This window comes from Columba livia, chromosome 1 (genome assembly GCF_036013475.1).
Source record: "Columba livia isolate bColLiv1 breed racing homer chromosome 1, bColLiv1.pat.W.v2, whole genome shotgun sequence".
Classification (NCBI taxonomy): Eukaryota; Metazoa; Chordata; class Aves; order Columbiformes; family Columbidae; genus Columba; species Columba livia.
The window spans coordinates 55,070,412-55,095,801 of NC_088602.1; the positions used below are offsets into that span (position 1 = coordinate 55,070,412).

The window sequence follows — 25,390 nt, forward strand, 5'->3', positions numbered from 1 at the left end:
CTAACCAACAAGCCTGCCCATCAAGAACAGTAAGTTTTAGACAACCCGCCAAGAAGGAAGTGGTTTTGTGTTATGGATACCAGTGCATTATTAATCGACAGTAATTTCCTAAATTTTCTTTTCTGATGCCAAATAGAACAGGCAAGCTTTGAAATACAGTATCATTTTAATAGAGTACTGGACATGTGACACCTACTTTATTTTTTTGAAAAGGAAAACTTTTCACTTAAAATACCAACTTCAGAATTTGACAAATTATTCAATAGCCAATTTAAAAGAAATGCACAAAGTAAGCAAGATGAGGGGAAATGTTTACAAAAAGCAGTTTACAGTAGGAGCTTGAAAGAAGAAAACGATCACATCTAGAGCAACAGCCTTCATTCTTTCAGACCAGTTATGTTTTGGTAAGGACATACTGCCGACCGTATATATATTTAATAGTCAAATGACTAAGTTTTCCAATTCAGTAGTAGATGATTCAGTTCTCTGTATGTGCCATGCGCACAGGTTACCTCCTTCTTGCCTCTCTTGGAGCAAACCAGCTGGTGTCCTCAGAAAAAAAAAAGTGTGTGTAATTCTCGAGACAGTTTTGCTTCAGGGTCTGCTCCCAAAAGGAAATATGGACAAGACCACACCAATGTTGGCTCCCTCTGCTTACACAGACTTGTCTAACATTTTCCCAGCAAATTTTGCATCCTCAGACAACCCCACATGCCTTTAAACCACATGCCAGGGCAGGCAAAACACCCACTCAGTTTCTCGCTATAAAAACGCCATGCAAGTGGGGCTGCAACACGGCTCTCGCACTTTAGTAAATGCACAGAACTAAGGAAAAGGGTTAATCGTTTTATCTCAAGACCGCGGGACCCTGAGGACGCTCTGGCCATGGGCGGTACGTAGTATGAACACACATACTGCTAAGAGAAGAGGATAACGCCTGCAGTACAGCCTGAGCTTCCAGCCAAAATACAGGCACATATAAATTGTCCCAGGAGTGCAGAAATAGAGTAAGATATGTTGTCTGCTAAGACAGTTAATGAGACTGAAGAAAATTTTGAACCTATATAAACAGTAGAAAATCAGCAGCATATTCCAGAAATATGTTTATATTGCACTTTCAAGGAAGAATGTGCCAGGGCCTTAAAAGTCCATAAATTCAAAATTTACTATAAGCAACTGCATAACTCACAAAAAACCTCCAACTGAGTTAACTGATAGGTAAAATACATCACACCTTCCTTTCTTCCCCAAAATGACATGTGGCACTGTAATGCTTCGAAAAACAAACACACACCTCAATTTAACAGCTTCACTAAACTAGGAAAAGGTTTTTATCTTAAGAAGTGTTTTTACCAACTCCTTAGAATATTTTTTCCTATTTTCAAGAGTTCAGCATTAACATGCTCAACCCAAAATGTCTTTGTTTTATTTTTTAAAGAAGTCAAAGCAAGGTTTAGATCCTGAGTAAGTTATCTCTAGGAGATGAAGCTAAGTCAGCAGTCGCACCTCCTGACTTGAGCATGACAAGCCTGATCCACTGATTCCAGATGATCCACTAAGACATTTCTATCTCTAGACTCCACAACTCTGTGTATTCTGTGATTCATGTTATTTTGATACAGTATGATCAATTTTTTTGCAGCCTTATCCTTCTGCAATTTTTTACAAGGAGGATTAATAGCAACTGCAATAGAAAAATTACCTTGGTATCATATATAATCCTTTATCCTTTCATCATCATCAAAATCTCAGTGCTTTGTCCATCTTTCTTGTCTGCAGCAACTTATTTCACTTGTTCCTATTAAGGCTATTACATTCACCCTATTACTACTAATCTTTTCTTTGTAAATAGCCACACCTATTTTAATCCAAAACGGTGTGGTAAGCATTTGATTCTTTGTGGAAGTAGACACGTAATTAGGTTAATCTGTGCTATCTTTTCATGTGAGTTGATTGTTTCTTTACTATGGACATATTTCTTAGAACAGCAATAAGCCTGCCAGATCGCTTGGAGGCAAATCAGGAGCAATTTACCAAGCATGTAGCTACTATGAACTGAAATCTTGACATAATAGCAAGCTGTGTATAGCCACTCCTACCTGCCAGTTATTACTCATGTTAGCTTTTACTGACACATTAAATTTCAACCGCACCTTCTTTCACGAACGAGTACTTTCATTCAACACAGCTGCGTCTGTGACAAATAGCTGGTCTTCACCAAAGCACACAGGAATCTAAACTCAGAATGCAGTGCAGAAGTCTTTGGCAGCAGCAACCGAATTACCTGCACGAAGTCCAGAAACGTCAGTGGAAGCAAGTCATCCAGGTGGCCAATATCTTTGGAGAAACGATTTAAGATTCTTCCTACAGAAACAGGGTTGGAAAAGAAAAATAAATATCATTCCTGAAAAGATCCAAATATCTTAAACACAACATGTTCTACCATTTTAGTAACAGTTAAAAGGAAACAGCTGGAATCCGAAGATAAAAAGACACTTTTCAAAACCACCATGAAGGGAATCTTCTACAACTCCTGCAATATATTTTGAAGAAGAATACTTTTTTACAAATGCTTTTCACCCAATTATAAAACCTTTACTTAAACTGCTAGGAAAAAATTAAAATGGGCTTTGAAGATAATAGTTCAATAGAATTTTAGGTAAAACACACATGCCTTATATGCTCAACATGTGCATGTAAAAGTTTACAGTTGAGCCAACTTAATTCAAGTTTCATCAAGCAACAACAGCCAGAATCTGCTCTTATCTTTGACTGAAACTCACTAGTGCACGTATGTCCCAGATAGATCATAGTTGATCTGGCTGATCCTTTTTAGTATTTTTGTTCCCACCCCTCCACTATTTATGTGGATTCAAATTGCACGTGTTTCTGGAATAAAATTTGAGACAGATTTGTGTTCATTTATATTTACTCAAAACCTTGACAATACTGATCTTTATTAAAGCTAATAAAACAGTTTTAATCTGCTGTCAGTGAAGCATTTACACTTCTCCATTTTCCCAAGTTCTACTTGAGTGAAAAAATCAGTTCTAGCAAGAGTTCTTTAATAATTAAAGTCACAATGCTGCCACCCATAAGTGGATTAGTATCTTTCTCTATTAATCGATACCTCTACTCACCAGGAAAGTAACAAAGCTAAGGATGGGAATCTGGCCTTTTCTAAGGTGTGCAATGCCTGTACATGCATTCACATTGCTTTTTTATCTACATATATCTTGATTCAATTATTACTGCTAACTGTACAAACACATTCACTGCATTGGCAACAAAAGGCACTTTTTTTTAATCTTTTCAAAGGTGCTCATTAAACTGAAAGTAGTTCAGTTTACAGATTCCGTGGAGCACGTTGGAGACGTAATTCAGAGATAAGACATACCAAAGTAACTTCTTTAGCAACCATCACTCTGGTTTTCCAGATTTAAGGATTTTGTTGCATAACATCAATTGCTTTTTTTAAAGGAATTTCTACTCCACACCAAGCAATATGCAAAACATCCTCTCCTCAGGCCTGGGACATGACTCCAAAGAGAGGTACTGGTGGCAAACAGCTTGTTCTACAGTACTTTACTACCAAAAGCAGTTACTTAAGACAGGCAACAGCAGAATTCATCCTACTTTTAGGCTCTGCACACAGAGAAGATGGGTATACAGCAGCACAAGACTCAGCAAGATCTCTTTCATCTGTTTCTACCATGAATGGCAGCTGGGGATGTTCTCTTTAACTTATTTCATGTTGGGTAGATACATCAGAAGACAGTCCAAGGCAACTTTTTTTTTTTTCAACTTTCCTTTTCCTGTGATTTCTTACACAGAGACTGGTCATGGAAGAGCGATCTAGAATGTATGGCATGCGTGCTGTAGCTAAGACTTGTTAACATCCCTAAATACCACATTCCAGGTTATTTCCGAATGAACCAAGAATTCACTGGCAAGAAGAAAATGATTCAAAGAGGTTAAATGCTTCCTTGTGACAGAGCTTTCCTTAGTGGCTTGTCTGGGAGGGGCAGATGAAGGGAACAAGATGCTATGATGGCTTGGGCTCAGGGCATTAGCAATCTGTTCCCAGCTTTGTCATTTGCCTCCCAAGTGACTCCGCTTTATTTTATGGAGTGAAGAGCAGAGTAAAGAGAGGTTAGAGTGCCAAGCCCCTCCATGAAACACTGTGAGACCAACCGATGACAAGCTGTATGCAAGGGCAAAGGATTATTTGCCACAGTGAGTGAACCCCACCTTAATTCAGCCTTAAAATCTCCCCTTTGCATCTTAAACTCAAATAAGTTTTATCTTCAGTGGTTTCAGCCTGATCTAAGAAGCTATCGCGCAAAAGCTGTCCTGTGTGACAGGGAGGATCACTCAGGCCATAGGGCAGGTTGATGCCAATGCCCCAGGAATCAAGTGAGGCCTTCACCATCTCCCTCATCCCACAAGTGAAAGAGCACATCCCAGGTTGTTCCTGGAAAAGCACTATGCTTCCTCTCATTTTGTATGGGAAGGAGGAAGGCTTCATGGTTAGAGGAGAGAAGCCATTACAAAACGCTTGCTGTCTAAAGCAACTTTAGTTTCAGTTCCAACAGCATCTCAGAGTTAAGTTCTCATTTCTACTGAAGAATGACCCAAAGTTGCTCACGGAGAAATTTTGCAGACTTTGAGTCTGGCTTTTGTTTGGTTTTTTTTCAGCAATTGTTTGGAGGCTGTGACAATCTCTAGCCATTTTCTGACAAAGTTTCAGAATTGTGACAAGGAGAGCACCAGTCTATAAGCACGATACAGATCTGTTCCGTAACTTTTGAGGGTTATAAGTTGGCACAGACCTAAGTGAGAGGTGCAGAACATTTGTCTACGTCCTGCACACCAAAAGCCACCGTGGCAACGTTCTCCTCCACAGTAACATCTCTCCTGGTGAAGTTCTTTGACAAACTCCATCACGAAGGAAAACTTGGCTCACTTAAGCCCGCGTCAGGTCCTCTGGTCTTACTGTTTCTTCCATATATCCACCAACTATTCCAGTTTCCACAGGTATATCAATCTGCTAATTAATTGCCAAAACTGATTTTTTGGCAGTTACCTTATGAAACTGTGAAGCGCAAAAGCATTTCTACAGACTGTGTTTTGACAGAGCTGTGAGCTGCCACTAGGAAAGTGGAAATTAATCTGACATTATCGATAAAACATGAAGACATCTTTTAATCTGCCTAATCCTCTTTAAAATGTAAATACAGCAATTCTGTAAAATGACATGGACTAAAATAAAAGTGAGCAAAAGAAATGGTCTATGAAAAAGGCAAACCTGGAAAACTGTAACCTTTTACAGGCCACCTGATACAATTAAAGCAATTTAAATAGTGGGCACGTGAATCAGTAGCTTCTGAAATAAATTTTCACATGAATCTCCAGTAGAAGAACTTCAGTTTTTTGAATTTTCAAGTTACGGAAAAAAGTAATTTATGGCGTACTTAGTGTTTGAACATAATAGTTCTGGAAAACGACACCTGAAGTCAGTAAGTCTACGAAAATACCTTGTTTCTTGCTAAGAGGTCCGTATCTCAGTGACAACCAATGATAGCACAAGGGCCAACAGGTACAAACTGGAACAACGGAGGTTCAACTTAAATATCAGAAGAAACTTCTTCTTAGTGAGGGTGCCAGAGCACTGGAACAGGCTGCCCAGGGAGGTTGTGGAGTCTCCTTCTCTAGAGACATTCAAAACCCACCTGGACACATTCCTGTGTAACCTCATCTAGGTGTTCCTGCTCCAGCAGGGGGATTGGACTGGATGATCTTTCAAGGTCCCTTCCAATCTCTGACATTCTGTGATTCTGTGGTCTCCCTCTCCTAACATTAATCCAGTGACCTTCTTTTGCTAAAAGCAAGCAACAAAGCCACAGCCTTAATCCTACTTTTGTTTTTATTTTTCTGCACATCCTATGCAGAACCAAGCCGCGGTAACCCGGCAGACCAAGTTCCCTCACCATATACCAGGGGGAGCAATGTACCTGCAAACAGACGTGCTGGGGAAAGATCCATAAAATGCCCCACAGCCATCGTGATATTGCATCCAGAGCGATTGCTACATTTAGAAGGATGTCTACAAGTAAATGAGGTCTGTTTCGCAAGGCATGAAGAAACAACTTTTTCCATTTACAGGAAGCACAGTACATCAGTGAGTTGTTTGTGCATTATTAAGCACGCAAGAGCAAACATCCCAGATATGAAAGTTAAAGTAGTCATTTTGAGTCGGGACTCCAAATGTCTACAGTTATTATTACAGTTTCTACTAGCAATTGCAAACCTAACTTTTTGGGATGGTTCTTCAGATTGAAGAAACTGTTGCACCTGCTATTCAAGAAAGGTAGGACCTGCACAGCTCACAAAAAAATAAATATCTTTTTTCTTTCCCAAACTTCTGATATCCTTCTCTCTCAAACCTACAGATTATCAACATCACCTTCCCACCTTACTTCATACTCCCAAACACCCCAAATTCCATATGTAAGCATTTCTGCAACATAGATACATGCGATGACACAATAATTCTTAGATCTAGTCCAGTATCTTTAATATGCAAAAATTTTCAAGCTCACTTAACACTTGCACCCTTTACTTATCCCAGTGAGTTTCAGTCTGGGCTTCAAAAGCCAAACGAAAATACTAAACCTAAAACTTCTGAGGCAAAGGAAATGTCGTGAAACCATTAACAAAAAAGTATTTGAAGAAATCAAGAATATGCCCATGTTAGAGCACCATCCAAACTTGTGAATAGTATCTGCTGTTTTAATCATTCTCAGGCTTCCACACAGTGTGCAGCATCAGTAGCAAGTTGCAAAAGGGAACGTGCTCTCTTCAACAGTCCTATGTTTGTTCTTACACCAAATAACTTAATCAGAACACACACTGTCGATACATTTCTTCCGAAGTAATTAAATAACTATACAATGCCAATTAATCACAGTTAAATAAGGGACTGTCACCAAAGTGCTCTGTACATATTTCAGACTATTTAATGGTCAAATACTTGGCAGTATCAAAGTTAAACAATGATTCATTAAACCTCCTCCACTACACAATGGTTAGGCTAAACTTGAAGTGAAAGAATCAAACCTCTTTTGTTCTCCATGAAAAAGACATCAAACCTCAGTATGTGATATTCTTTTCTTCCTCACTCTGTAAACTGCTTTAATTGCATGAATCAGAATGTGTTCAGGTGCTACGTACCCACTTTGCTTCTGCAGGTGCCTACTGATACTTTGGAATAGATGTTCAAACCTATCATCCAAATAATGAAAACACTTGACAGTGCGACACACCTATTTAAAATGTTTATACATACTTTAGGATGAAAGAAATATAATCCAAACTGAACCAACACTCAGGATGTAAACACCAGAAAAGAAAAAAAAAATATTTTTTTTCAAACAAGCGACTGTGAACCTCCACTGGAACAGCCAAATGCCACCAATAGCCTTCAATGTTGTGCAACTTAAATTCCAATATCAAGGACCCTAAGAGCAGCAGTATATTATTTCTAGATGTATTTGGCATTTCTAGTATACTTTGTTGGCCAGTGCACTCACTGAAATACTTCTGTATAACAGAATAAAGTGGGCAGATTGATTTTTTTATATACCTTGCAAAGAGTTCACAAAGGCTTTATACCCACTTGCTTCACCACACATTGCAGAAATACTTTGGTGCTACTTCTCTAGTCCACTGATTCACCTCTTCTGAAATGGAAAAGGATTTAAGAAAAGGACCTTCTAGGGACAGAAAGCTTTTGCCACTTGTCTGTGCATGTACGTGCACAGGTGCACGCTTCTGGAATTTTTTTTCCCTTAAGAGAATCAAGCTAATCCTCGATCCAGGGAATTTTAATTGCATCACACTTCCAGATTAATACACAAATGTTATTAATAAATACTACTTTGCATAGCAACCCAAACTCCTCCAAGGCAATTGGCCTAAATATCAATTTTCACACAAAAGTACACTGCATTTACCAGGAGAGAGAAAAAAATATTCAAATATTCAAAATCTCCCATGAGCACTCCCCCACAGCCCAGTCTCTATGAAGATAAAGCAACAAATTAAAACACTGCTATCTCCCACTTCTCGCTGCAAACTCACAGAAACCTGTCTGAAAGCAACTTGTACGGCTAGGAATGGATTCAAGGAGGTCCTCAGTCACACACGGCGGCCACCGCTGTGTGGCTGCTGTCACGCCTCAGGTTTTGTATACAGAGAGGTGATAACTTAGCCTAAAGAGAGAAATCAAGCACTTTAACGGCCCAAATTACAGCTTATAAAACCAAAGTAATTTTAAACATATGCATAGTAGTAAAATAACGCTCAGAAGTGTCTATGTGGTAATAAAAGGAAGGAATAAAAGAAATAACTGCACAGAACTGGGTGCGTCTAGACCCACGTCAGTTTATCGTAACTACACTGAAGACCTTTCCCATTCTGCCACTGGTATAAACTGGCAGCTCCCCACAGATATTGCTGTTAAACTACAGCATTCAGGGACTAATAAGTCTTCACCCATGCTCAGTTTACACATATAGAGTAAAAAATAATAAAGAATTCTTTTTTTAAAAAGTACTGCGACTACGAGCAGCTTTCCATTTCATCAAAGCAGCGACAAAGTGGATTGTCCATATCAAATGCTGGCAGGAGGCAGACATTACATCAACATTGTAAAATACAGCTATGAAATCAAGAAAATAATTAAAGATGGATTACTGACTTTGAAAGGAATTGTAAGTTTGTGAAATATTTCTTCAGAAAGAGATCTGGAAATGCATCTCCTGCATAGCTGTCAATTACTGATCTACTCTGTCTTTTCTTCCATATTTCTACAAAGAAACGTCAATAGGTCTGTTATCTATTTTTAATATATGTTTAGCACCGCATGTCCACACAAACTTCCATATACAGCATTACTCTCTTCCCCACAGGCATCCTATAAATATAAATAAGAAATTCTACCCCTTTTTTTTTTTCCTTTAGCAGCCTGAAACTGACAGGAATATTATCACTTTCTTAGACATTTGCAAATGGGCACAGTGGTGCTGGGCCAAGGTATGGTGAGATCATAATATCCATTTATCTAAACTGCCAGCATGTAATGAATTCAGGTGGGATGCCTTCTATCCAAATTAATTTACTACTTGAAAAGGACTTTTTACACGAATGCTGTCAAACAGTTAGGAAAGGAGAAGAAAACGTGAACGCCGTGTTTGATCTTATTTTTAAGTGTAGGATTTAAAGAAAGAAGGATAACTATGACGAAGATAAGAACGGAAAACAGGCATCTTTCGAAATTAATTTCTATTTTTACTGCTGATGGAGATGTCTACACTGCCTAGTATGAATACACTGATCCCAGTTGTACAGTTGTTTCCTGAGCTTTTCACTCCACTAGGAACACACAGTACTTTAATGACCTGCCGATCAGAATTACCCTGCTTGGAGGAAATCACAATAGGTCAATGCTCCATGTAAGTTGACTTATCCCTTTGCTAAATTATGTGGTACAGTTGATTTGTCTTTCTTCCTGGGTGTGCTCAGAACAGCATGTGTATTAACATCAGATATCACCGGCTGAAGTCTTATCTCCTCACGATACAATGCAATGGATATATGAAGTTTTCAATTAAAAAAAAAAAAAGCACAAAAGCAAAACATCTTGGAAAAAAACAGGAATTAGAACTTTCCTTTTCTTGTCAAATTGCTTTAATGAGAAATCTCAAAATGCATTCTGCAATTGTAACTCCTTTCACATCATAGATCATTAACAATTAACCAAGCTGGCTACAATTTTGGCTGTAATCGAATTTGTAAATCAGAATTTAACTTTTGTGCTGTCTTATACTTGTTAACAAAATGACCTCTTTTACAAAAGCATGATAGATGTGGGATAATATATTCGTTAACAACTCTCAAATTATTGATCCTTGCAATGGTACCCCCTGTCCCAATAATTAACATTCACAGAATTCTTTTTCTTTTAAGAAAGTATTTGAATAATTCAAAAGAACAAACTTCTGGCTATGTAATAAAGTTTTATCCCATAACTTGAGTACGAAGCTACATCTCTGTTTCATAATTACAATGACAACAAAAGCAGATACCTGCCTGCCCCAATCCCTGGAGTAATATTAAACCTTTCATGGGTAATTCTGCTATGATGATTGTCAGAACAAAGTTCTAACTATTTCAGAAGTTATGCTCTGGATATACTTTCTGCTTCTTTTTAAACCCATTTTTACTCAACGGAGCTATTTTAAGTTATCCTGAGTTTGATTAATAAAATCTACATCTAAACATATTGAAACAAATCAAAAACTAAAACCAAGCCACTAACTCTAATGTACTGCCAAAATACAGCACAACATAATTTCTGCTGTATACTACAAAATAAGCAACAAGATTTTAAGTCACACAGTCCAACTGAACCAAAAAAAAAAAAAAAGATATTTATACAGAGGAGGGGTTACAGAAAGAGCCGAGATGGGCCTCCTTTCCCCCCCTGAAAAACCAACCACAGGATGAAAAATGGTAACCACTTGCAACATCTTATCAACTGTCCTTTAAAGAGATGTCAAGTTGTATACTATCTACAGTATTTTCTGTTGATTTACACCATCACGTTTCTGTATTCCAGATGTAAAGTTATCTACTTCAACTTCTAACCACAATACAAAGCATCACTATAAGAGAAACCTGGAACAGTATATAAGAAACGTAGTTCTATATTGGCTTTTTACTGGCAAGATCATGACTTTAATTATTTGCTAAACCATTTAACCACAAGCACATCCACTTCTGAAAGAGCATTTCTGTAGTCTAGTTCTCCTTTCTGCTATAAATCCAATTTGGATTGAAAATACGTCCCGAGTGTTGTTTTGCTGGAGGGGGGGCTTACAATGAATTAAACTGAACACTACAAATCAGGATGGACTGAAACATCTGAAGAGCTGCAGGAATTTTTACACAAGAGGAAAAAAACAGCTTTTAGGGCTACTTTCAAATTTGGCGGTTATATATATCAATATATATCAATGGAAGGATTGAAACAAAAATGGAAATATCTGTTACCTTTCTAATAAGGCTTTTCCAACAACAAACAAGAGTTTTCCTGTGCTATTTATACTATCAAGACTAGATTCAGAATAGGCTTTAAAATACAGTAGTTCAGAAAACATGGGGGGCAGGGGGAAATCTCACATAGCTCTTGCAAATCTGCTCATACTTGCTGATTTTCTTAACATTCCATCTCCCTAAGACGATCCACTGAATAAGAATCTTAACTTGCGTCTTTTAAACATTCTTCTTCCCCTTTTGTATTTGGCGTTGAACTTCGAAGGCTCAATCATCACTCCAGTCTAAGATGACAACAACCAAGTAGGATGTTATTGAATATAAAGCCTTTGCCTCCTGAAATCTTCACTTGAAACTGCTATCTGGCTGATAAGGTTATCAGCCAGAAAACAAATCCAGAAAACAAATATTATCATGTATGTTACCAATCACATATATTCAGATACCCTCCTGCACGCTGAAGAGAATGATTCTGATGTAATCCACCCATTTTCTTCCTTTTTTGAAACCACGGAAGGAAATTCTATACGGACCATTGCCGTGAAAACCAACCCAAGACTTCTGGCCTCTACCGGGTGCATTCACTGTGAGGATAAAGCCTTTGGGCAGCTCCAATAGTAGTCTCTTCATCTGACTTTGTAAACCCTCATCTTCTGCTTGGCATGTTCTTTTGGTTCAATCATTTTTCTTTAGCTTCAGTTTCTTTTTCTTTCTCTCTCTTCTGGACAACGTGAATTGTTTGGCAAGGAGAGATTTTCTCTAGAGTTCATTCATTATGTACCCATGTAATGATTCCTGAAATTCCTTTTCATACTCATACTATTAAAAAATTCTATTGCAACGACATGGCTTCAGATATCCAGAAGTCACAATGGAGAACACTGGATAATTTTGAGTCTTTTTTTTCCTGTCTCACATGAAATGTCATTACTACTGAACTCCAGAGAAATTCTGGTATAACTATAAAAAAATCAAGACTGAATAGTTTTTTAGTTTGCTGTGCAAATTATCTAAGCATTTGCTTGGAAAATTTGCTACCATTAAAAAAGACACATTCTCCATGAAATTAAAAATTAAGCTTCAATTTAGGACATTTTAAACCACAGGTCAGAGCAAAGCCATAGAAACTTTGGAAACAACTAGATTCACAACTTAGGTACCACTCACCAAACCTCAAAGGAAGAAGATACTGGGAAACTTGTCATCCTGTTTGTAAAGACAGAGCCAAGCCCAGGGGTCAGGACACTCACACGAGAGGTGAAGGTTGGGCAGAAACACAAGGGAACGTGTTATTTTTGCCAGGCACCAAATGTGGGCTGCCCACCTCTTCAGCAAGTGTGTTAATTGCTCTCCCAGAGGCAATCTGCGGTAGGTTGACTTCAGCCCTGCTCCTGAAACTGTTCTCCCTTTGGATGAATCAGTAAATAAGTATGGCACCAGAATAAGGCAAACGAGCACCTGCCTGAAGGCTATGACAATCAGCATGGGAGGGACGACAGTTGGATTCAGATTTATTTTTTTTTGGCCTAATTTAGGGCATAGAATGGATCCTCTCCTGCGGAGCAGGCTGTAGGGTATAAGGAGGGATGACTTCATCTCCCCTTCGGTTTTGTGATTGGCACCAACTTCCACTTGCAAATCTCGCCTGAGAAACAACTAAAAATCTTTTGTCTCAGAAAAGCTGAAGGCAACCACATCCCAAGCATTTTCTTCAAGCTACAAGTGCTGTCCAAAGGAATCTAGCTATAGTCTGACAATATATTTCTTTGGGCCATCAGCTTCTGGGGAAAAAAACAGTATCACTATAACGTAAACTTCTTTACAGCCTAAACTATAATTAACAACACTGAAGTAGAAACGTAGGGTACCTTCAAATGGGAAAACGCAAAATACGAACTTTTATCTACTGCATATTATATTCATTACATTAAAAAAAAAAAAAGAAATTCTAAAAACTAAATGACTAAATGTTAAGCATTGTGAAAAGTTATATTGCACTGCATATGATTTTACTGTACCCCCTCTACTGGGCAACTCTTGGAAAGGTTCACCTCAAAAACAAAAAAGAAAAACATACTGGGAATAAGTAGCTGCAAATGACGAGTGAGTACCTGCTGACGATACTAAAACAGTAATAGTGTACTGAAATACCAGCAGTGTTGAAAGAAACTTTAATGTTCATGTATGGATACACTTTTAACTCCTTCCCCTAGATTTTTTGACAGCTGAATACTAGAGGTTAAATTATTTTAGAAGCATACACTTCCATATACATTGCTTAAAGTGAAAATCTAACATAGCCCTATAATTTTTTATTTTTTTGTGGCTTTAAAATAATAAGAAAGAAATTTGGAATGTAAACATAAATATGTTAACAGCAACATTTTTTTACTTTTCTATAAACAAAGAAACAAATTCACACGCAAAGAGGAAAAAATGGCTTCACTGAACAGTCATTCAAGCAAAAGTGAATACAATTTACAATCTATTTCGTCTTTGTTCAATTCAAAGACAGACTTCACTGTGAAGCTCTGATTTACAGCTGTCCAGCACTATGAACTCCTAAATAAATATACAGGCAAAAATAGAAGAGTGTCATCTGCAACAAGGGACTCCTGAGAACATTGCCATTTATTTGCATGACAGAAAGACCCAAGAGAGGATTAATGTATCTGAAGTGAAAGGCAGAGCCTCACTAGGATGCATGCTGGACCATCACGTCGTCAGCAGCATGTCCTACCCCAAAGAGTTTGTTGTGTCAGTTAAGAGAAACCAACACAATTGACTATAAAAGGAACAACAAGCAAAGGGAAGATGTAGCAGTACGCTGGAACAGAAAGTTGCAGGACAAGATGTGCGCCTTTTCTCTTTTCTTTTTTTTTTTTGAAGTACAAGAAAACAAAGGGGTCAGTGAATTAATGAGTTTCTCCACCCATATGTTTAACTACTGTCAGTTTATTGTTATACTGTGGTTACAATGATACTGGTGTACCTTGAGAGATGATTTGAAGATGAAGAAGAGTCAGCTTGTGGATGAACTTTACTGCACAGAGAGCAGGAAGTTACAAAGATGTAAGCATGAAAGATAAGCAGGCAAAACGATGATGGAGGGAGGAAAAAACACAAGAATGTGCCAACAGCTCCAGTTACCAGGTGCAGAAATAGTAAAAGCTTTGCATGGGAAGAGGGCTAATGCTCAAACAAAGCCACATTCCTTTCTACACCTCCTGGTAGACTCCCTCAAAGTACACTGGGGCCATAAGATCAAGAAAAAAGCCTCTCTCCATCTGGCCTCGGGGAAGAGCTGCAAGACAGAACTGTCAGAAGACTAGCTGGTAGTAACAGCCACAGAAACTGCCAAAGTTCGGATGTTTGGATATTGAGAGGGCTTTGTACATGCTGACTTGAATTTTCACCCTGTGCAAACTGGGTGCTTGCACATGCCCTCTCCTTCACCCTTTCTTTCACTCACTGCAGATCTCCTCCCCCTTTCCTCTCCTCCCTCTTCCTTCAATATTGCTTCCTCCATTCCCCTTCACCACAGAATGGCACAAGTTTTAGACACAAATAAGCATGCTTCAAAAAGAGGAGAGAATCACAGAATAGTTTGGGTTGGAAGGGATCTTCAAGGCTCATCTAGTCAAATCCCCTGCAATGAGCAGGGACATCTTCAACTAGATCAGGTTGCTCAGAGCCCCGTCCAGCGTGGCCTGGAATGTCTCCAGGGATGGGGCATCTACCACCTCTCTGGGCAACCTGGGACAGTGTTTCACCACCCTCATTGTAAAAAAATTATTCCTCATGTCTAGCCTGAATCTCCCCTCCATTAGTTTAAAACCATTACCCCTGTCCTGGCGCAACAGGCCCTGCTAAAAAGTCTGTCCCCATCTTTCTCACAGGCCCCTTTCAATTACTGAAAGGCCACAATAAGGTCTCCCTGTAGCCTTCTCTTCTGCAGTATGAACAACCCCAACTCTCTCAGCCTGTCCTCACAGCAGAGCTGTTCCAGCCCTCTGGTCATTTCTGTGGCCTCCTCTGGCCCCTCTCCAACAGATCTGTGTCTTTCCCGTGCTGAGGGCTCCAGAGCTGGACACATGTCATGCCTCACAACAACCAAAGCCTGAAGCCTGACACGGCGGGGCACAGGCTAGGAACTGTGGAGGAGTTTGGGACCAAGCAAGTAAGAAGGTCAACACAAGTTGTTTGCAATATGCATAGTAGAAGAATCCCTGAATTAATGCTTTGTAAATGCAGAGTGATACAAAGAACCAGGTAGGCGAACGACAGTAAGTATACGTGAGCCATAAAGGCCACAGGAAGGGTGTTTTACACTGAAAAACATTATAAAATACTCTCATGGACCTAAAGCACAAGTTATAGTTTGGAATAAACACACCAAATTTTGCAAATAATCACTGATCATAGTCTGATCTCAGACATTTTAAAACAACTGCTTTGCCGTTATTCTGCATTAAAAACAGCATTAACACAGTCTCTGATAACGCATAATTAAAATAGAAAAGTATGCATATAACATCGAAATTAAATGACAGAAAAACATCTTGCGTTTCTCCTTTCCCTTTCAAAAAAACAGCATGAGCACAGAACTACATTCTGGATCAATTTGTGGATACATCATTAAAACATACAAAAAACAAACATATAAGTTCAAACAAAAATAACCCAAAAGGCAAAATAAAAAACCCAGAAGGCAAAATTGTGTCAATAACTCAACCACTATTAATATTACAAAGTATTAATGAGCAACAACTAAGCATTGTAGATTTTTAATTATTATTTTAGAGAACAAATGTTGGCTCTGATGATTTTCAAAAATGTCGTTTAGAATGCATATGAAAAGCATTCAATAAACTTTTCATCACAGCTGAATGGTATTTACAACGCCTCTTAACTTTCTGAATGTGTATTTTGTCCTTGACTGGCTCTGGAGAGGAAGTCCTTAAATAGCAGTTCACATTTCAAATATGAACATTCAATTCCTTAAGTTCTTAGTGGTCAACTATACAGCGGTCCTGCTTTCAGGAAGAGGTCACAGACAAGTTTAAGTGTTTGGATCACTCTCAAACCTTTCAGGACCTTCTGGAAAAGTGGGGGTTTGTTTGTTTGTTTTGTCTTCCCAAAGAAAGGAAACTGAAATGTCTCCTGATATCCAGGTTTTGTATTCTTTCATAATCTGGTGTTTTTCTGGAAAACTGTCATATCGCAGTTGGTACAGAAAGTGCTGATCCTATGAAACAAAAGTCGCTAGTACGGCACATGATCATGTGGTTAGATCTGCTGCCTCTTCTAGAAGGTTCCTTACTTCAGCGGGATACCACCCTCATACTGCAGAAGTCTGTCCTCAATGGAACACTTGGTCCAATTAGACCCTAAATTAAATAAGACATCGCAACTTACCTAAACTAGAAACCCAAATAAATATTGAAAACAAAACCTGAGGTATGTTGCAAAACAATATCCCTGAAGTGTTACGGCTTGCATGGGTCACATTCTTTCTACTCAGTGCATTCAGATACCCAAAGGACCATTATGCTCAGAGAAGGGTTCCTGGGAGAACTGAAAGTTTCTGACATAAGAGAATTTAAACTAGCTGTGAATCCCGTTGAGGAGCTATGACTCATCTCTGAGGTTTAAATTAGATTATCAGCCAAGTGAAGCAGCACAGTAAATCTACAATAAAAAGACGAATGCCTACAGGAAAATAATTTTTGCCCCTAGTGGCAGATGCTTGAACTTTAAAGGATCTGAGACTAAGCTCTTTGACTAAGCCTTCCTGACAGAAGACAATTGAAATAATTTCTTTAGTTGGTCCAACTTTGCTTCATATGCCACATGGAAACAATATCTAAACCCAGTAAAAGAAAGTATATTGTCACTTCTAAACCAATTGAGGATCAAACAATTTACAGAAACCAAGACTTATTTTGCTGACAATTAAGCTCTATCACCAAGACTTGAGATTCAATGAAATTTGACAATTGTGAAGAAAGAGGCTTTTGTCTGATTAAGTCTGAAGCATTTGGAAGAATCAACAAAAAATAGAAGACTGAATTAGATCGAAGTATCAGAGCCTTTGAGGATAGTCTAGAATTCACTAATCAAAATAACTGCCTTCCTTGCTCTGTTTCCTCTCTGATTGCTTTGGTACTACAGCAGAAAGGCGTATAGCAAAAGGCAAATTTGGCCTAAGGAGGAAGCGTTACACCCATCACACCTCTTCTCACACCACCAGCAGACTTTGTCTATCCTGCTGGTCAAGCTCCATTATGAAGAACCACCATCCCTTTAAAGATGAGATGAAAGACAAGTGTGAATCATTGCTGTACGCCAAATCTAAGGGGTGTGAAGGGCCTTTTAAGCCTTTTTCTTCCATGCTGAAAGCCATCACACTTACTCTGTGGTAATTCACATACAACCCAAAGAAGTTTGCAAACTCTCTTCTATTTTAGTGCTGGAAGTCACCAGCTGGGATAATACTCTGGCATCTCCTCCTCACAGAGTCAAAGAATTAACATATCCTTTTCTTTTTCCAAGAACCATAGGACTAACCTGTTCCCTTTCTGCCCATTTAATTGAAAAATACATAAGACTTCTATTCAAAACACGGCCATGTTTTACTTTATAATTAATAGAAAGCAGTCAAGAAGCATTTGTACGTCTTGCATCTCATGAGAAGTACAAACAACAGAAGTACAAACACAAAGGTTTTAACAAATTAAGCAGTGCTCACGGGACTAATTTTTAACTTGAAGACATCTCAGATGACTTCAGAAACTTGGGATTTTGCATTTCATAAAATGTCCATGTCTCTAATAAAAGCACATAATAATATTGCTTTGTTGCATGGCTAAAATGGGAAAAGAACAAAATCCTATTTTTCCACAGCAATGTTTCTATTTTTTAAGCAAACAAACACTTCTGCAAAGTGTCAGATTGGACATTTCTACTCTCGAGCACTCAGCAGGTGAACAAAATCATCTGTATAAGCCTTCATAATCTTTGAGAAACACTTATTTCTGAACAATCACTTCTAAATACTGTTTCTTAAGCCTTCGGTAGTAGCTGAGCAACACTGGTCATTAAATTGAGGTGCAGCAGAGTTAATTTTTTCTTATCTCAATTAAAAAAAAAAGTTAGGATTGTTTCTTCTCTTTTTTCTGTTGGGGATTTTTGGGGGTTTAAATATATAAGCAGCATTTAGTGAATGGCTTTGAATTCAATATTAAACCATACTCGTAGCTTAATTACGAAAAAAGATAATTGTCACTACATATTTGGAATATTAAAACTTGTCAGCTTTACAAAGACCTCAAGGCACTTTCTTCTCTCAAATTTAGTTTTATTTTGAAAGCGCTCATTAGATAAGATTCCTTAGTATTAGAAAAGATTTCTTAGTATTAAAACAAGTCTGGTATAACTAGTTTTCTGTTAGAAATATTGGGGACAAAAAATGTTCCTTCTATATTGTTAGTTCAATAGGAAAAAAGGGTGACAATTCTAAAGCTAAGACCATCTATATGTCACAGTTCTGGTGCTTTCAATTTGCAGAGATTTCTACAGATATCTTTTGCCATAAATAAGCATCCAACAGTAAGGGAACATTAGCTGACTAAAGGTAACTACAACCAACTCTTCCTGAAACCATTTTACAATTTTTTAGTCAGGAAATACCAGAAATATTCTGGAAGGCTAACAGTAATTGTTTACTTTTGGCTGATTGTTCAGACTGGGGGGAGGGAGAATTGTTCTTCTAATAGGAGACTGGGGAATGAAGGAAGGGAGAAAGGAGAGAAGCATTACACTAACATCAAACAAAACACATGGGGTTTACGTATTTATGTATTTTAATATATATGTTGTATATATGGGTGTGTATGAAAATAAATATTAACATGATGGTTAATTCCTTTATCTTAAATTTAGTGGTAAATTCAGAATACTGGAGATTTTAAGATACTCATCCTTAAGCACACAGATAGCTGGGTACCCTGACACTGTAGTCAGTAGGAAAGACAGCTCTTCTCCAGCAGGATTTAGAGCCAAAGCCTAACATTGCTGCTCTCCATAATGCCCTGGAAGAGCCTGCCTCTCTGCCATGTACACAGTAAACTTAGGCTAATGTTAACCACTGCGAATATCCTTCTTTGCCTGGTCATACACGCTCTTCAAAAGGGAATCCTAAATGGCTAGAAAATAGAAATAATCATGGATTTGAAGAAATTCTATTATTTTGTGCCAGAAAATTGTATGTTTTACTCACTGAACCCTTAACCTCTATTACTGAAAGGATAACCTTACCATAACAAAGATGCCATTTGCACTTTACACTTAACACTAACTTAACCAAGTAAGTGCCACACAACAAATCTGGTCTAAAACAGGCACAGGAACCCTAGCACTTCAGTTTGCTTTTAGTTTCTCTTCTGTAAACTGAAAGTTAGGCTCCTGTCTCACCAGGCCATACACAGATTTACTCCTGTTTATGGGTCATAACAAAACCAGAAGGTTCTTCATTACGTTGCCCAGCATTAAGGATATATTCCCTCTTTCAGAGAGAGGGAAGAAACAGCAAACATGAGTGGCAGACAGCACCAGTACTTCTAAAACTGTTCATTATCCCATGTAATGAGAAGATCACTGCATACAAAACACTTAACATTCTAAACCAAATCTCTCTAAGTGAAGACAGACACTCACTGCTTTCCCTCTGAAGACCAGAATGACAGTTTCTAAACATAAAATAGGCACACTGGAAGAAGAGATTAATGATATCGTGTAAAGTTTATTTGCAGCTTTAAATGCTCATATTAAAAAAAAGACAGAGGGGAAAAAACCAGCACTGAGCATATGCCCCCCAGCATCTAACCACTTACTGTCCTCTGGGTATGTCCTAGAAAGGATGGGGCAGGAACAGTCTTCCTGTCTGAGAAATTCCTTATGACATCTTAAAAACAGATGTAGGAACTTTGTCTGAAAACTTAGACTGAACTGTATCTATTTTGGGTTCTGAACTTTCAAACTGATGAACATGAAATTATGCCGAGAAATAAACACATGCAGGGACAAAGGAACATGTATTCCCAATGAAGGGAAGCTTACCACAAAGGAGAGGGTTTTTTCTTGCCTACGCACGAATTAGTAATATTCTGTATTGCATCATTTGCATATTAAACAGACAACAACTTCATTGAGAAAAAACAGGTTTACCACACACGTGGAGAAATCTCCTCACATCTGATGAAAAGAAAACCAAGGAAGAAAAGAGTTAGGTCATCTGTCCTCTATCCATTATACCTTATAATTGCCAGCAATAATGTCCATGTTCCAAATGTTCACCTTCTTAGTTTTCCATGCACCTTCAGATTATTCTGCAGTCTGTGCCCCAACACTAACACAGGCTTGTAAAGAATTATGCTTGAAAGTGGGCAGGACATACGGAGCAGATAGTGTAAAGGAGTTGGGAGAGATAGGAGAGTAGCATGCCCAGACACAGAAAGCAGAGGATAAATTCAGGTAGACAGCGGGTGAAAACTAGCAATGCCATGCCGGTGGACAGAGAAACCAATGGTAAGACAAGGGGCAATGGGTACAAACCGGAGCACAGGAGGTTCCATTTAAATTTGAGAAGAAACTTCTTCTCAGTGAGGGTGCCAGAGCACTGGAACAGGCTGCCCAGGGAGGTTGTGGAGTCTCCTACTCTGGAGACATTCAAAACCCACCTGGACATGTTCCTGTGTAACCTCATCTATGTGTTCCTGCTCCGGCAGGGGGATTGGACTGGATGATCTTTCAAGGTCCTTTCCAATCCCTAACATCCTGTGATTCTGTGATATGAGGAGTTTAACTTTAAACTTCGAGTTTACAAATGTCATAAATGTTGCACCAGGAGCATATGATAAAAGCTCCAGTTGGAGGAGTATTAGTGACCTCTATATTCTTTTTCTAAATTTGCAAATGAGGGGATGCTACAATCAGAAGACAAGCAGGTCAGTCATCATTCGCGAGTCTTCTATAGCAAACACAAAACCAAATCCACCTAGTTAACACACAACACACTTCTATTCTGAACCGAACAGTTGAGAATAAAGACTTTGATGCCTTTCTCCCATATACCAGCCAGCCCGCTTTGTATGCTGGCTCAGTGAACACCATTTCTTACCAGCATTAGATGAGTCATGGCTAAAGCAGCCTCAGCTTCTCCAGACATTGCAGTAATCTCCTCACTCCACAACCTCTCATTAGGGACCACCACAACTATATATTCTGCTCAAGCCGAAGTCAAAAGCTACGGCAACAAAATATGCAAACGACAGTCACCTAGGAATGGTTCAACAAGAACCCAAATTTTAATTATCATTAAAACAAACCTCCATGAACCTGCAGTTTCCAGTTTCAAGCTACCTACCTCAAGTCTGGTGTTGTCACAAGCAATAATTACTGTCCATTACATACCACTGTTATAATTACAGGACTATTGTCCAGTAACTAATAAAACAAAAATGAATGCTTTTCACATGCTTGATGCTGTTTTAAAATACTTTGTGAAGTTCTCTTAAGACTGGTGGCTGTCAACATATCCAGCTTGTCACAATGCTGCCTCCTTCAAATATAACATTACCCTCAGAAATCAAAACCTGAAAGAGGTCCTGCATACGTATTCACATGAATACATAACAAAAAAACCTCTGTCAAAGTACCTACTGATTCTTACAGAAAAAATAAGAACACCTAGGGAAGACGGGATGGAAGCAAGCAAGCAATGTTGTCTTGTACTATCTGCAAGTAGCTTAGTAAATAACTCTATCACGTTTGCATTTTTTAAACTGAACAGCACACTAAAGTCAACCTTGATTCAATACCTCCACTTCCCTAACTGTCGATTTCTGTCCTTAAATTCTTATTCTGGATTGTCAGAAGAGGCAGATCCACATACGACACCCATTCTTTTCTACACTAAACTACTAATTTTGGATGAAGAAGTGCCTTTTGTTCCCAAACACTCTCCAAGATCACCACAGGCACAAACTAATCTTCACTTGTTGCATAATCTGCAAGATGCTGGCAATCTGAAAACAAAAAAACAAACTCAAAACCAAAACAGACTAATTAATTCATGCAGATGCTGCAGTGCAGATTACCTAGGATCATCTGGGAGAAAGATTTCTGTGCAGCATAAAGCAGAAGAACTAATGAAATGAGTTTGCACTGTGATAGCCTTTGCTTTCTTTTAATTTACAGCCATTCAGATTAAAAAAAATGAAAACAAAACCAAAACTTAATATCAAAATGGGCTGTTTATTCTGCAAACACCACAGTGATTTAACTGTGTCTGTAAGGGAGAGCAATGAGAGGTTATGGCATGGTAAGGAGCTCAGAAGAGCCAAGAGCCTGACATGTAGGGCTTTCACCTGGGATGGGGGAGACAGATGTTCAAGGCCCATATGAAACTACAGAGGGAGGAGAACTGGGTTCCTTCCCCACATTCCACATATGCCACCTGGCTATTTGTTATCCCTGCTCTGCTCTTCCCCAAAATAATTGGGTTTGGAAACGCTTCTGCCTTGTTCCAAGGTGGAATCAAAGTGGGGTTTCGAGAAATTTTCTGTCATTTCTCAAAAATACTTCCCACCCACGACAAGCATCCACAAACAGCAAGAGGAGGTCCTGTCCACGTAACACCTCCAGTCCCCGCTATCCACAAGAGTCACAGCAGCATCCACCCATTTTAATCAGATTAAAAAAAGCAAAAAAAAAAAAGGTATATATTTAAAACAGTTTTTATCAAGAGCAAAAGAATCCTCTATCCTTCAGATTATCTCCAGAAGCTTATCATTTACAGCTGCATCACCTCAGCTACACCTTCTTTTAAGCCCCTCACAGTTTTTGCATCAATATTATTGCAGTCTCTCCCTCTGTTTCTGAGCCTCCCCAATCAACCTCCTTGCCACAAATCTCATCAAATAGTCTGCCATTTATGCGAGACTAAAACGTCACTCCATTTTTACTCTCTTGCCACATTTGCAGGAAAGATCTGTCTCTGAACAGCTTCTGTGCAGTCTTCTAAAGCCAATACTTCTAATTAGGTTTCTCTGTCTTATTCAACTCCGCCATGCCTCCTTTTTGCTTAGCTGAGGTGGGGCGAGAGCAGCTCTCTCTGTAGCTGCTTTAGCAAAAGAAAAAAGAAAAAACAGCCTTTGCAGTATCTGGGCAGGTCAGCATATGGTCAGAAATGAGTTTCGCAGCAGGCCGTTTTCCCCACCAGGGGATCCTAATGTGAAGAAGATAGAAAATCTCTGTGAAGGGACGTGAAATCTTGTGCCAGGAAAGCAGGAGACTGCGCTTGGAAGTGGTTGTCAGTACAAGCTTCACGCTATTTCCCTATCAAATAACGTCCCGTCCCCTCCTACAAACAGCTTTTCTGTAAACCTTTTAATTTTATCTCCCATATTAAGCGTAAATAGGGTGAGCACTGACTCGGTGAACTGAAAATGTAATGGGCTTGTCTCATCAGTTTATGGCCAGGTTTCATTCAATTACGATTGCAGAGAAAAATAGGATAGGGTTGAACTGAGTTATGCTAATAGATGATAAATGTAAACATAACTCCAGAGCAGTGTTTGCTAACTTTAAATACTACTCCTATAGCAATCAACTTTATAAGGTTCCTGACAGAATCATAATGGTGATAAAACACATGGAAGCATAAGACTATTTAAACTCTTAACAAAAGCCCGATAATACTAACAGTAAATGAGCAACTCCCACAAAATATCATTTAATAATCACGCCCTGATAAGGTTTAAAGTACATATGGCCATTGTTATATGAAAAAACATTAAAGTCTTTTTTTTTTTAAAACACATGTAGCAACCTAACAGGTTACTACCACACCTACTTCAGTGAGGAGCTGTTCCACTCAAACACCCAAACATAATATTTACAACGCTGCGCGGTTGTTAAGGATCTTGATGATTGATGGAACTTATTGTGTTGCCATCTTAATGACAACAAATGTAAGTGATTACCAACACGGAAGACAGAATCTGTGTTTTTATTTTACAACAAAAGGCAGTCCTATAGGGACTTCTTTTCAACACAAACGAACAAACCTGCGCACACATTAACGTTCTTCAGAGCTCTGCACAGAGCGTAAAAAAACAAAGCTTCTGCTGCTTTAAAGACAATGTAGTTTTTGTATTAGCTTAAGAGAACGTGAAAGCTGTCATAAGAGCTGGTATAGTTTTTCACAATCCCACAGAATGCATCTTGACCACAAGGAAATATCTGAAAACTGTATCAGAAAGATAGCATAGATCTTGTTTCTGAAAAAAAAGGAAGCAATTGAGTCATTGACTCAAATAGGAACACAATACACTTTCTGGCATCGCTACTGAATATTTATATCAGTGATGAATGAGACTACAAATGAAATATTTTAAAATGAAGCTTTGCCTTGTTAACTGCATGATATGCCAAAACACCACCTACTGTAAATCACAGGGTTTAAGACCAGTATTTCTTGTTTAAACATGCTACTTGTTCAGCAGAATCGCTTGTGTGAACAAGCACACATTAATGTACACTAACTACAGCAGTTTCACTATCCAACTGATAGAGTATAATTTAACAACCTCATTATCAGCATTGTAATTTTCAGACTGCTGAAATGTCATATTTGTTGCAAATATTATATGGTTTAAATACGTTAACAACATCGCCCATTTGACTCTTCTGTCAGATAAAATGCAGATAGGCACTTGTGCGCTGATGAACATGCTTTTAATCCTACAAAGAAACTTTCTCTGTCAAATTATAGGTGTTTCAACACTTGATTTATGAACACAGTAATTAAAATCCTTATGCCTTAAAGAAAAACAAACTCTTCATTATAACAACAGCTTTCTTTCACGTTTTTATCTTTTAATATTCAGAGTTTGCTTTTATATGCTGCTATTAGCTATCAGTTTGGTATGTCATTCCTGGCTGCCAAGACGGGAGAATATTTCTCTTTATAATCCGGTCAAACCTCAAAGTCTGGATGAGCACCCAAAGGGATCAATGTTTATTCACAGCTTCCACAAAGCATTCGTGGGGATAGAAAAATCTGCTAATTTAACAGGTAGAGGACAACTATCACACAATTCAGTGCTTTCTGTTTCTAGGAAGGCCAGAAATGCTGTAACATCTGCCAAAATATTTCTCCTCCCTCTGTGAACTGTCAGAACCAAGAGTTTGGAGACATACAATTAAA

The 25,390-nt window shown here is 38.5% G+C and overlaps 1 protein-coding gene across 3 annotated transcripts in view; it reads right to left on the reverse strand.

Moving 5' to 3' along the window:
* Nucleotides 1–25,390, reverse strand: part of ABCC4 (ATP binding cassette subfamily C member 4 (PEL blood group)) — a 157,157-nt gene that overhangs the window by 65,320 nt on the left and 66,447 nt on the right. For all 3 annotated transcript variants that reach the window (XM_065056982.1, XM_065056990.1, XM_065056995.1), the window contains exon 20: nt 2,285–2,364. In XM_065056982.1, coding sequence (XP_064913054.1) covers nt 2,285–2,364 — 80 coding nt within the window. The remainder of the gene's footprint in view (nt 1–2,284; nt 2,365–25,390) is intronic.